The sequence below is a fragment of the Haliotis asinina genome, chromosome 9 (genome assembly GCF_037392515.1).
Source record: "Haliotis asinina isolate JCU_RB_2024 chromosome 9, JCU_Hal_asi_v2, whole genome shotgun sequence".
Taxonomy (NCBI): domain Eukaryota; kingdom Metazoa; phylum Mollusca; class Gastropoda; order Lepetellida; family Haliotidae; genus Haliotis; species Haliotis asinina.
The window spans coordinates 27,604,082-27,617,330 of NC_090288.1; the positions used below are offsets into that span (position 1 = coordinate 27,604,082).

Below are 13,249 nucleotides of genomic sequence, written 5' to 3' on the forward strand. Positions count from 1 at the left end.
ACACAAATGCACACAAAACATACACCCATGTATGCACACACAAAATATGCACATGCAACACTCACACAAAATAAAGCCACTCAAAAAAATCAGTTTGTCAAGAGAAGTTTCAAACTGTCATTTGATGTATGGTATTGTGAAATCCCCCTTTCATATTCCTGATTCCACATCTGTAACTTGTAGATATTGTATTTCCTGTTTGCTTCCTCATCATCCCAACATCTGTCAAAACAAGGGCTGTTGTCGGTTACCCATCTATTTCTCATGTTTGGAGTTGCCATTGCTCCCTGCCAACTTTCCTTAACCATCACTATCAGTATTGGTTACAGAAACCTAAGACAATGATGCTACCTGTTTTAAACTTCATAATTGAACAGAAGATAATAACAGTATTGTAGTGTTTGTAAATAACTTATATGTTAGTAATCTGGTGTGCATTTATGTGCCTCAAGATTATGTTAGATCCATGTTAGACTTGATCTTCATTAACCTATGCTTGTCAGAAGATGCAACTAATGGGATCGGATGGTCACATACTCGTTGGCATATACTGTTGTATCCCATTTGCGTAGTATGGTGCTCTTGCTTTTGATCACTGGATTGTATGGTTCTCGGACAAAATTATTTACAGCTTATTTGCCATAGAACTAGAGGATTGTTGAGTGTGGTGTAAAACTAAACTCACTCACTCTTTCATTCACTCACTCACTCACTTGTGTGCCTCAAAACTCGCGCTAAATATATTGTAAATCTGCAATAACTTTCTTTCATGTTATTCCATAAGTCATACAAATGTCACTGGTTCATGAACTAGTTCACTAGTTTCAGTATTTTGATAAATAACACTTGGAACTATTCTTGTACCTACCTAGCATATACGTTACATCCTCTATGACTGATGTTAAGCATTTTGAAAATGCATGTTGACAAGTGAGGCAGGATTATGATAATGCTCAAAAACACAGAAATTTTTGTATTCAGTTCACTTCAGTTTGCAATATTAGACCCTTGATCATTTCTTATTTTGATGTGAAATCCCTCATCAACATGGCAATGCCTACTAACAACAATTTTCATTTCAAGTTGGGAGTCAAAATTATGTTCTGGAAATACGGAAATAATTTAAATAGGTATTCAAATATCAAAATAAATTGAAAAAGTGATAATAGTTATTAAAAAAAACAAACTAAGGTGTTAGATTCGATTTTCAGTGAATCGTTGCATCATTAGCTATTAACTTTTGATAATTATTAGTTTCTGAGTGAATAGTTTGATACTAATGACATTGAAACCAGTGATTACCTTGATAAAATACTCAACTGGTTTGCAGTGCCACTGTATGCAAGTTCACTTAAAAGCTGTACACAGTGCATTCATTTTCATTTTAGCCAGAGGTGTCTGTGTATGGTTTCACATTCTGAAGCTTAGTCTAACCTGTTGTGTGTAATCAAAACCATGATTATTCATGCTAAAGGTCTTCCAGGTTAATCTCTCTAAGTTTCCAGGTTTATCTCTATAAGTTAATCTGCAGTATGTATAGTCTTGTTTGGAGTCTTGGGTTGAACAGGTCCCTGGTATCCAACAAACTGTGGTTTTCATGCTTGTCACAAATGTTTACAAGAAGGATTGATGCACAACTAAGTTGGTTGTATTTTAGTGTTTGGTATTTGGTAGTTCAAGCTATCATCACCTGGTTCATGGATTCTTCTGAACAGAAAGAAGACTAGTCAGCAGATCTATACATTTGATGCAGTCCGGGTTGAAATTACTAAAAATTATTTTGCATTTGTTGTGGTAGACACAGTCACGATAGATTATATAGATTAAACTAATGCATGAATTTATCAACATTGACATTATCAAAATTGACACGAATCTAATTTCAGTTTAATTAAACATCATAATCAAGGGCTGCACAACGCCTGGGACAAGTCAGTTTTCATTTTGGGGCTACTAGATAATTTCTGCCTATGGTTTCAAACTGCAAATAAGCTTGGATTTCATTTCATATCTGCTCAAAATATGGCTTTTAATTTTCTCAGTGATAATAAAGTAGTGTTAGGTTTCTTTGCTATTTATCACTTCTCAGTAAATAGTCCAGTAAACATTAACATCAAATACCATGTTGCTTTATTCTTTCATAATTACATTGTCATGATTGTGTCATAAAAACCAGGGCAAGTTACTTCATGGGTATGACTGATTATGAATTGCTGCTGAATTAGGGAATCGATTATCTAACAAATCCCACCTTACACAATCATAAACCACTACACTACTCACCATTTGGTGTGTTTAGAATCTTTCTTCCAAGTTTGAAACTCCAGATTCTACCTCTGTGACCTGTGGATGTTGTGTAGCTCATGAAGATCTGGGTTAGGATTGATCTTCACTTACCCATATTTGTTGTAAGAGGCAAATAATGGGATTGGGTGGCCAGGCTCATTGAATTGGTGGACACATTTCATTGTATCCCAGTTGTGTAAAATGTTGCTCATGTTGTTGATCATTGGTTTGTCTGGTCTAGATTCGATTATTTACAGACTGCTGCCACATAATTAGAATATTGCTGTGAATGGCATAAAACCAAACATTTCACTCACTCACTCACTCAATCACATACACATCTTCACTCTCATGCGCTCACACACTCACACACCCACCCACTCAGTCAGTCAGTCACTGTAGAAGTATTACTTGTTAACCTCTTCATTGTCCCAGGACCATTGTCACTGGCTTGAAGCATTGTTAACACCCTTCTGCCATGTATGACCACCCTTCATGTTATATAGTGTTGTGCTTGTGTTGCAGCTCCTCTCATGACAGTATGATGGGAACCAAGGTTGCCATCAAGAAGCTTGCCCGTCCCTTCCAGACAGCGATCCATGCCAAGAGAACATACCGAGAGATTCGCATGTTAAAACACATGCACCATGAAAATGTAGGTTTAGTTTCTCCATGCTGAACCCTTGAAGATTTATGTTAGAATTAGATTAAAGTAACCTGAGCTTGTCACAAGTGGCGACTAACAGGATCAGGTAGTCAGATTCGCTGACTTGGTTGACACATGTCATTGTATTCTAATTACGTAGGTTGATGCTCATGCTGTTGATCACTGGATTGTGTAGATCAGTCTTGATTATTAGAGGCTTCTGCTATATAGCTGGGATATTACCAAGTGTGGCATTAAACTAATGTCACTCTCCATGTTGAATGGCCATCTTCCTGGGTATATATTTGATTGCTGCCAGTTTTGTCTCAGACAGCAGTTCTCTGTACTTGCATATCCAGGCTAGCTTCTCTAGTCAAGGGAGTCAAATCTACATAAATACCAACTAGTCTCTCTTGGCTAGAGTTAAGACTTTGTTGATACCAAAACAGGAGAAAATGTGTGTAAACAATACAAAATGAATCCCAGCATTGAGTTGTGGAAATTAACGCTCCATAGTCAATTGTGAAAGGGGCCAAAACCAGGAATGATGAAACATTCAGTGGACAAATGGATTGTCTCTGGGTATACAATTCTGGAGATATGTCACTGATTATGTCAAAATATTACCTTAACATTTGTACAGTGATATTTCTTACTGTAACCATGGAAATTAGAGGTCACTGAATGGGGTACTCGGCCTGTGGAGTGTTGTATTTTTTAAAGTTTCAAACTAAGCTCAACATGCTTCATTTAAATCAAAATATAGTTGGTTGATTTGTTGTTTAATGCAGCCATGTCCCATTGTTGCCCAGAGGAATTTTGTGGCTAGGTTTATGATAACAATCGTTTGTCAGGACAAGTTACTCAGCTACAGTTGTTGACCTCCATATTGGGTGCAGTAACCATCACTACTTGTAACCTATTATCATCTACAGAATTTACACATTGGTCTCTTTCCTTTCTTTCAGATCATTGGCTTGTTAGATCTATTCACACCTCAGACGTCATTTGAACGCTTCCAGGATGTGTAAGTATTTAGTGTCTTTCATGAATATTTTTCACAGTAAGTGTTAGAGTCAAAGCTTGCTGTATTACTCATTGTGGATACCATTCAACAATAACAATGGAATGGTATGGTCTGTTACACTGTGTTTAAATGGCTGAAGGTAGCCAAATGGTTAAGGCATTCACTCATCACACCAAAGCCCCAGGTTTGATTTCCCACATGGGTGCAATGTATGACATCCATACCTGGTGTCCCTCCATGATATGCTGGAATATGGCTTAGGCCAGACCAATTTTATTTCTTGTTCTGCAGAACCACTGGTCATATTTTTTCAACAATAAGAAAAAAATACAAAAAAACTGGCCAAATATGTGAACTTACAACAATTTTTTTAGATTGTATAGGTTGTATTTTGCACCATATACACTTCATGCATTGCCAGGAGTAAAGTACTTGTAGTATACAGGAGGAATGTTACTTTGACTGGTGATTATATAGAGGGTAATAAACGACCTTCCGTATAATACCATTTTTATTAAACGAGTAAGTCATTTGATATCAAAAGAGCGAAAGCGAGTTTGATACTGAATCTTTCAGGAGTTTAATGAAAATGGTATTTCACGGAAGCCAATTTTGCATTCTGTTTGTTATTTCCAACACAAATTGAAAGAAACTGTGGCTACATTGTGAATACTTCCAGATTTTCTTGAGTCAAACAAGCTCCAGTACGACTGACAGCTGCATTAGCATTATGACATCAATGCTCTGAACCCTTATGACATCATGCGTCTAGTGGTATTACACTAGTGTAATAATTATAAAATAGTGTAAAAATATTACTCTGCAGTATGTTCCACGGGCGAGTAATAAATTTATATTTTTTTCACCACCTGTCGTTAGGTTTTCTGAGGTCAAACATCTAAAGCAAGAAGTAATATAATTGGTCTGGCCTTAAAGTGGCATAAAACTAACTGCCTCACTCACTCTGACACTCACTGTTTAATACCAAAGCTTGTTGCTCTGTGTGGGAACAAGTTTCACCAACAAACATTGTAAACACTCAACCTCACTGTGCTTCTTAATTGATATTGCACAATTGCATGTAGACATGGGAGATCACTGAGAAGAGCTCATGAATTGTTTCACTAGTGTATCTTGCAAATTTTTTGACAAATTATTCTTTGACGTTTTGGGATGTGTTTGTACATGTTGTGATGCAACACCATTCCACAAAACTATTGTTAGTTATTGTTAGAGTACAGGACTTATGGAGAAAAGTATAGCAATAAAGATCTGATAATTATATACTGAACAGCTAAAGAAACGCAACTGTGACTTTTTGTCAAGTTTTTAAATAGAAGATATAAACATGAATGCTTACTGTTGTGAGGTTTCATTTTTTTCTTAGAAATTGTGTTTCTTTTGCTGTTTACTGTATCAGTTAACAGCAATGTGTACATAGTTTTATCTGAGTCTGATATTAATGTTGTGTATTTCAGATATTTGGTGACACCATTGATGGGTGCTGACCTGAACAACATCCTGAAAACTCAGAAGCTGAGTGATGACCATGTACAATTTCTAGTCTATCAGATACTCAGAGGGCTCAAAGTAAGTGCATGGCAGACACGTCTTTTCTTCAGAAAAATGTCATTAATTTAGAATCAGTAGCACAATTCACAACTTGAATTTGAGAAACATTTACAATTGATCTAGTCTTCAAAAGTTGATGGGGCATTTGTATCCCAGTGATCAACAATTCACTGTGTAGAGTTAGGGGCAGTACGGTAGCTTAGTGGTCAGACATTCCTTTGTCACATCAAGGACTCAGGTTAGATTCCCTACATGGGTGGAATGTGTGAAGCGCACTCCTGGTGTATCCTGCTGTGATGTTGCTGGAAATTTCATAGATTTTAGTTTTGTAAAACTAAAGACACTGTGTTGAATTGCATCTCTTTGGCACACTAGATATTTGTGATTGTGGATTCAAATTCTGGTTCATCTGTTTCTGGGTTTGAATGGTGTCACCAGTGTAGTGAACATCACAGTGACTTCACATTTTCTCCCTCTGTCAAGTTGACATGTGTTATGACTGAAGTACAGTTCAAAGTCATGCCACCCAACTCACTCTCATGTCAAATTTCCACAAAGAATTACTTGAGTGTTTTTTCAATTATGTAGTCTCGCCTGTTTCACTGTTATGATTGTGGTTGTGTGGTGTCAGCAGCTATATGTGTATTTTGTTTTGTTTCAGTACATTCATTCAGCGGGCATAATACACAGGGTAAGTTGACCTTTCAGTTAGTAGACTTAGTGATAGCTCAGTGTGTATGTATTCACTGGACTGAAGGCACATCAGCATGTATAACAGGGCCGTAGGTAGTCCAGTCATCTTAAGTCACCGGAATTCATTGTGTTACATTGTGCTATGCATGCCAGTAACTGAAAGTTGGTCTCTAGGTTGTGGATTTATATCCCAGCATGTATGTTCTGGTTTTAAATCATGGTCTCATTCTTGTGGGTTTTAAGCCTGGTCTCAAGGTTCTGGGTTTAAATCCCAGCCTTTAGGTTGTGGGATTAAATCCCAGCCTCTAGGTTGTGGGTTTAGATAACAGCCTCGAGGTTGTGAGCTGAAATCCCAGTCTTGAAGTTGGGATATTAAATCCTGATCTCAGGGTTGTTGGTTTCAATCCTGGTCTCAAGGTTCTGGGTTTCATCCCAGCCACGAGATTATGGGTTTAAATCCCAGCCTCCAGGTTGTGGTTTAAATCCTGCTGTATATGGGTTTTAATCCTAGTCTCAGGGTTGGGGGTTTAAATCATAGTTTCTAGGTTGTAGGTTTAAATCATGGTATCAAAGTTCTGGTTTTAAGTCTCAGCCTGAAGGTTGACATCTGTAGATGCATCCAAGGTATAGCAGAGATTTTTGTATCATATAGGTTATCGAGGATGTTAGGTTGTGGGTTTAAATCCTGGCCTCAAGGTTGTGGGTATAAATCCCAGTCCCTATGTTATGAGTTTAAATCACAGTCTGAAGGTTGTGGATTTAGTCTTGGTCTCTCGGTTGTGGGTTGAAACCCTGCCTCTAGGTTGTGGGTTTAAATGCCAGTCCCTATGTTATAGGTTTAATCCCAGTCTCTCCAGTTTGTGGGTTTAAATCCTTCTTTCTATGAGAATTGAAATGGCCTGGGGATAGATATATAATTCATTTATCAAATTCTGTGTATTTTTTGCAGGATTTAAAGCCAAGTAATATTGCTGTAAACGAGGACTGTGAACTGAAGGTAGGTCACCAAGGTCTTAAGAATTTTCTTTGTTTTTTAAATTTTGGCATTGATATTGATTGTATTATATTTACGTTTCATATGAAGCAGAAATTTTGGAGACTATGAAATATAACAAAGACATATTTGTGACATTTGCCTTTTAAACCTTTTCAAAGATAGTGTCGCATGCTAGCAGCACGACTAAACATTGTAGAGACTGAATGTGGATTCACCTTTGTTATGTAGCCATGTTGTCAGCACACAGGGATGTAGTTTGTGCACTGATCCCATTCATTCCGATACACAAGACTGAGGTTTTCATTAATTGGCATCAAGCTCATTTTGCCCAGTTGTTGTGTATATGAAGTCTCCTGAGCTTGTGTGTGACATAATGGACATATACTTGACCAGATCCTTGACTTTGGCCTGGCCCGCCACACAGAAGATGAGATGACTGGGTATGTGGCAACACGGTGGTACCGGGCACCTGAGATTATGCTCAACTGGATGAGATACACACAAACAGGTGGGTATTCCAAATATACAAAATGTTCTGTTATGGTTCTTGTTGTCATGTGTGTTTTTCACCTAACAGATATTATTGTCTGTGGGTACAAAGTTGATGGTAATGAATGGCACTTACGACTATCTTAGAGCTATGAGAACTTCGAAAATCTTGGCCTTCACTTGTTACTTACTTAATGATGGTGAATTCATGCTAGAGTTGAAATTTGAATGTTAATACACAGTGATTACTAATTAAATTATGAATTCTAATTACTTTTCAGGATGAACAGACAACAGACTTCATATTTATCAAAAGTTCATTAAAAAAGTTCTCCCTAAGTTCATCAAGAGGTTCCATGCGCTTGGCCATTAGACTTCTTGGTCATGATTCATTTGTAGTTTATGTCATCTTATTTCTGCACCTTATTTGCCATGTGCTCTAAATAGCAGATTTATCATTTAGTTAACAAACTGATGACTTGTGTTCAGCAACACAGGTGTTGATGGGCCTGAGAGTCTCTCAAGTATGTTGTTTATGTTTGTGTTTCAGTGGACATCTGGTCAGTGGGATGTATCATGGCGGAGATGTTGACCAGCAGACCCCTGTTCCCCGGAACAGATCGTATCCTTATGCTTGAGCTAAACCAAATGTGTAAAAATGTGGTTAACACTCAAGTGAGTGAGTTTAGTTTAATATTATACCCATGTGGGGATTTGAGCTCAGGTCTTCGCATGGCGTGAGAACGCTTAAACCACTAGGCTACCCCACCGCCCTGTTAATACTAGAATGAAAACATCTTGGGATCCTTACCTTGACTTACCTTGAAGATGAAAGGAATTAACTAAGAACGGCTCAGGAAGTCAATTAATCAAGGATTTTTATCTTAAAACTCTAAAAACGTAAACATTAATCTCTGCAAGTGAAGATATGTATTGAACAGTTGTTTTCTCTGCCAACATGCAAAGTGTTGGTGTGTGATCACTGGGTCTGATTTTCAGTATGGATTAGAGATGTATAATTGTTAACTCAATAGCAATCGATTATTGATAAGTATCAGAGGCATAACTTGGAGGAAATACAGTTGAGCACCATTATGTCGAACTATGATAACCCGATAACTTGATTGTCTCAATATAACACTCAGTCCTTGCAAAATCATTCATATTTTATCATTATCTTTTAACTTGATGTCTCAATATTTCAGACATCCCGATATAATGTCCTGGTCCCAAGAAGCAAGATTACTCTTTTCAACTCAGTATTTGCCTACCTTTCATGGACAAGTATCATTTTCACCTGAGGTTGTTTCCACATGTTTACACTCAGTGCTGCATGAATCAAAGGCATGGGTTCTAAATGTTTTTGAAAAGCTACTTGCTACTGGACAAGCAAACGTAATTCCGAGTAATGTTCCACTGGCCCTGATTTTATGAAAGAATAAATCAACACGGTATTTGATGTTAAGGTTTACCGAACTATAAAAAGTGATAAATAACAAAGTAAGATAACTCTGCTTTGTTCTCATTGCGAAATTTTATGAGCAGATATGAAATAAAATGCAAGTTTATTTGCAGTTCGAAACCATAAGTGGAAATTATCTAGTTGCCCATGGACAAGAAAGACTTTTGACTACCCGAAATGAAAACTGACTTGTTGTGGGCATCGGGAACTGGGATTTTTGAACCCCCGACAGTGGATGCAGAAGTGTAGACTAGTTAGGACTTATTGAGTTGAAGGTGTCACTTGTTTGTTATTTAATTAGGATTAATTAAGAACGAATTAATTAGGAAGTACTCACTGACTAAACTGTATGTCAATTCAAACATAATTAGAATGAAGATTTAGCATACTCATGTGAGTGACATGTGATCGTTGAGTTGTTTCTAAATCGCCACTACCAAATCAGACTCAAGTTTCAAAATACTTCAATCAAGTTTCAAAATACTTCGATTTATTTGCTGAATAAATCCAACATTCTTTTGAGTAAAAATGTATATACAAATATCTGCGCTTTTTTTTGTTTACTTTTATAGTGATATGTGATAATATGCTCTGGTCATATGTTTTGAAGTTTGGACAACTCAATATTTTGGTTCTATGAGTATCAAGACAATGGTGATCGACTGTGTACCCAAAATATCTGAAAGAAATTATATGTTATAAATTATATTTATGTGGATTATTTACGAAATAGTCCTAATTTTAGCTAGGCCTAGTGATCACCACCATTACCTTTATTTTAGGTGCTGATACCATCACCCTCTGGTTAGACCCAATTATTTGTGTGAGACAGCAGTGCACCCTGTACACCAGTAATAAAAGAAAGTTTTTTCCTTAACCCAACGTAGATATTGATCAACTGAACAAAATCCTGTCGCTGGTCGGCACCCCTGACCATGAGCTGCTACAAAACATAGAGAGCAAAGACGTGAGTGTTGTTGACATTGATATGATCGTGACATGAAGTATGTAACATCCTAAATTATCCTTTAATTTTTTTTTTCTTTTGATTGTGATATATATACTGAACAGCAACTCTGACTTTTTGTCAAGTTTTTAAATGGAAGACATAAACATGAACACTTACTTTTATGAGATTTAATTTTTTCAAAACTTGCATTTCCTTTGCTCTTCAGTATATACCCGGGGTATTCTGGATCCATTTGCGACGTTTCATTTTGTGATCAGTGAAAGTAATGCAATGCTAAAATATTCATGCAGTCTGTTCATACTGATTTTTATGTCAATGTTGATGGTACTGTTCTTGCTGTGTAGTAGATCATCTTTGCTACCAATAGGCAGGAAAAGTTTTCAGATATGAGATTATATTAGTCTGGTTTAAATGTATCCGCGAAATCTTTTCATAGCGTATTCTTTGAAATTAGATCTCAGATGGACTCGTTACAAATTTTAGTCTGAAACTACACCAATACAATTGCACTACGAATTTCTACAAAAATTCATTCAAGTTAGGATGTATATACAAATACATTTTTGCTAAAAAGAGACAAAAAGACAAAATATGATGCTGATAATTTGGAAATATTCTGCCATTAATGTAAAATTAAAGCTTCACTCTTTGTTAGTGTCATGTTTTCTTTCTCAGAATCCATCATGACTTTAAGTATTGAGTTGACTACTGATTTGATGGTCAACCTACTAATTTTGATCCTTGAAACTATTATTTGCAAGACTTAAGGTAGGCATCTCTGCATTTGATTTGTTGTTGAAGTCAATCTGATGGCTGCAGAGTTGGGTAGCCTAGTGGTAAGAGCATTCACTCATGGCTTGCTTTGGTGAACAGATTGATGCTTTTGGTGACAGTTTAATATTCTTCTTCTAGGCCAGGAATTATATTGCTTCACTACCAAAGTGGAACAAGAGAGACTTCAAGGAACTCTTCATAGGAGCCAACCAGGATGGTATGTGCTGCCCAGGATACATGGCAACAGAATTTAACTAAGTTACATAGAGGTTGATACTAAGCCCAAAGTATACTGCAAATGCAGGGCTTGAGTTAAGAGGTGTTTACCTACTGGCACTAGGTGCAGCCTGAACAGAAATCCTATTTGCACCAACCAAATTCCAGTTTCACTGCTTTCATTGTGATAAGAAATGAATGGAATATGCTGTTGAATTATTGTGATGTTTTATTCAGATGTTTACCCACTCAAAAATCAATTTGCACCTGTTGCAAGTTAGACTGCTGCTAGGTTGCACTTTGCAATATTTGGTTGCACCAGTGCAAGCAACACCACTAAGGTGAGGCCTAGAATGTCATTAAACAATCAAAATTATTTCTTTAAGGTGTTCATATTTTTGTTTATGACTTATCATGCTAATAGACTATTAGCTAATTTTGGGACTTCATAGAAATTATCTGTATTTCACTGAAAATGAGACCAAACAGTGGGAGGATGTTGCAAAGCATATTTATATAATTATTGCATTAAATGCATTAAAAAAGTACCAAGATAAGATATGCTTACCACTAAAGTTAAGAAGATGTGAACATAGGAAATTCCCAGCTTTTAACTAAGTGCACATTCATTTTCTGATTTGCTTAGTTTCAAGCCCTGGATAAATCCTGGTCATATGCCTCCTGTACACAAACAGTGTAATAGTGTGCATTTGAAGTAAATTTATATTTGTGGAATCTACTTTTGAATGCTTTAACTGAAGACACTTAATTACACCACCCTCTGTTCCTCAGCCATCAAGTTACTGGAGATGATGTTGAACCTGGATGCCAAGCGCCGTCTGACTGCGGAAGAGGCTCTGGCACACAAGTATCTAGCTCAGTACGCAGACCCAACTGATGAGCCCACGTCAGCTCCATTTGACTGGGGCTTTGAGGACAGTGATTACAGTATACCAGAGTGGAAAAGTATGTCCAAGTCAAGTTCTCAATAGCTACAGCCTATCCTCATTGCTTGGGTTGAAATTCGATTTTTTAACGCAATGAAAACAAATCTAAATAGCATCTTCTATCTTGGAAGCAAGGTAGGTGTCAAACCACCCAATTAAATGTGTACAGGCTCCCACAACATTCACTTTACACTCACAATCAAAATTAATTTAGTACAGCTGAGGGGTCCCATAGAAATTTGTGCATGGTGACACCATCTTCCAACACCTGAGAGCATTTGACCACAACCTAACGGTTCGGCATATCTTTGTTGACATCGAGAAATCAGCAAATTGACAAGCTTGTTACACATTTTATATACAACTAACTGAAAATCCTTCCTCCCATGACATCACTGCAGTGCTCTGGCGACAGAGTTACATAACCTGTCTGTGGTGGGTGGTTTTGTTGGTGGGTGAGAGCGGTGCAGACGACTTTTTTGGCAACATTAAAACGCTCAGTATTAATTAACCACGCATTTATATTCCACTTAAGACTAGCCACAAGGTAAAAAAAGTGTGTGTTTATTTGTTCTTTAAATGAGCTATAAACTTGAAGTGACCTTCAGAAGCTGAAAGCAAAGAGGAATTCAGTGTTGAATAACATATTGAGGCTATTTTGGATTGTTCTATGTTTTATTACTATGGAAATAAAACATTATCAGGTGGTACAGTCCTCAGTCTGTGGCACCACAACTACCCATGTTTCCACTATGGTAAATGTCTTCATCACATTTTTATGTTGTATTTCAGATTTAGTATATCAGGAGGTAGAAGTTGGGCATTTAAAGACAGTTGACTGGTGAGTAGCTTCAGCTGTAGTTAACTTATTGGTTATAATCTGTGCTACTAGCTATTCAGGATAGGGTGCACTTAACCTCATTTTCAACCTGGGCCATTGAACTACATATTCAATCTGGGGTAGGGCATTGAACCTCATATATTGACCTGGGTCATTTAACCCCATATTCAACCTCAAACATTGAACTGCATATTCAACCTGGGTCATTAAACCCCATATTCAACCTCAGGCATTGAACCAATACTCAAGCTGAAGTGTTGAACACCATATTCAACTTGGGATAGTGAGCCACATATTCAACCTGGGTCATTGAACTACATATTCTACCT

At 37.1% G+C, this 13,249-nt stretch overlaps 1 protein-coding gene across 1 annotated transcript in view; it reads left to right on the plus strand.

Moving 5' to 3' along the window:
• Positions 1-13,249, plus strand: part of LOC137296673 (mitogen-activated protein kinase 14-like) — a 29,664-nt gene that overhangs the window by 9,291 nt on the left and 7,124 nt on the right. Inside the window, exons 2-12 of the mRNA XM_067828493.1 lie at positions 2,812-2,941; positions 3,901-3,959; positions 5,438-5,549; positions 6,193-6,222; positions 7,174-7,221; positions 7,615-7,729; positions 8,261-8,332; positions 10,060-10,139; positions 11,055-11,133; positions 11,925-12,098; positions 12,872-12,920. Coding sequence (XP_067684594.1) covers positions 2,812-2,941; positions 3,901-3,959; positions 5,438-5,549; positions 6,193-6,222; positions 7,174-7,221; positions 7,615-7,729; positions 8,261-8,332; positions 10,060-10,139; positions 11,055-11,133; positions 11,925-12,098; positions 12,872-12,920 — 948 coding nt within the window. The remainder of the gene's footprint in view (positions 1-2,811; positions 2,942-3,900; positions 3,960-5,437; positions 5,550-6,192; positions 6,223-7,173; positions 7,222-7,614; positions 7,730-8,260; positions 8,333-10,059; positions 10,140-11,054; positions 11,134-11,924; positions 12,099-12,871; positions 12,921-13,249) is intronic.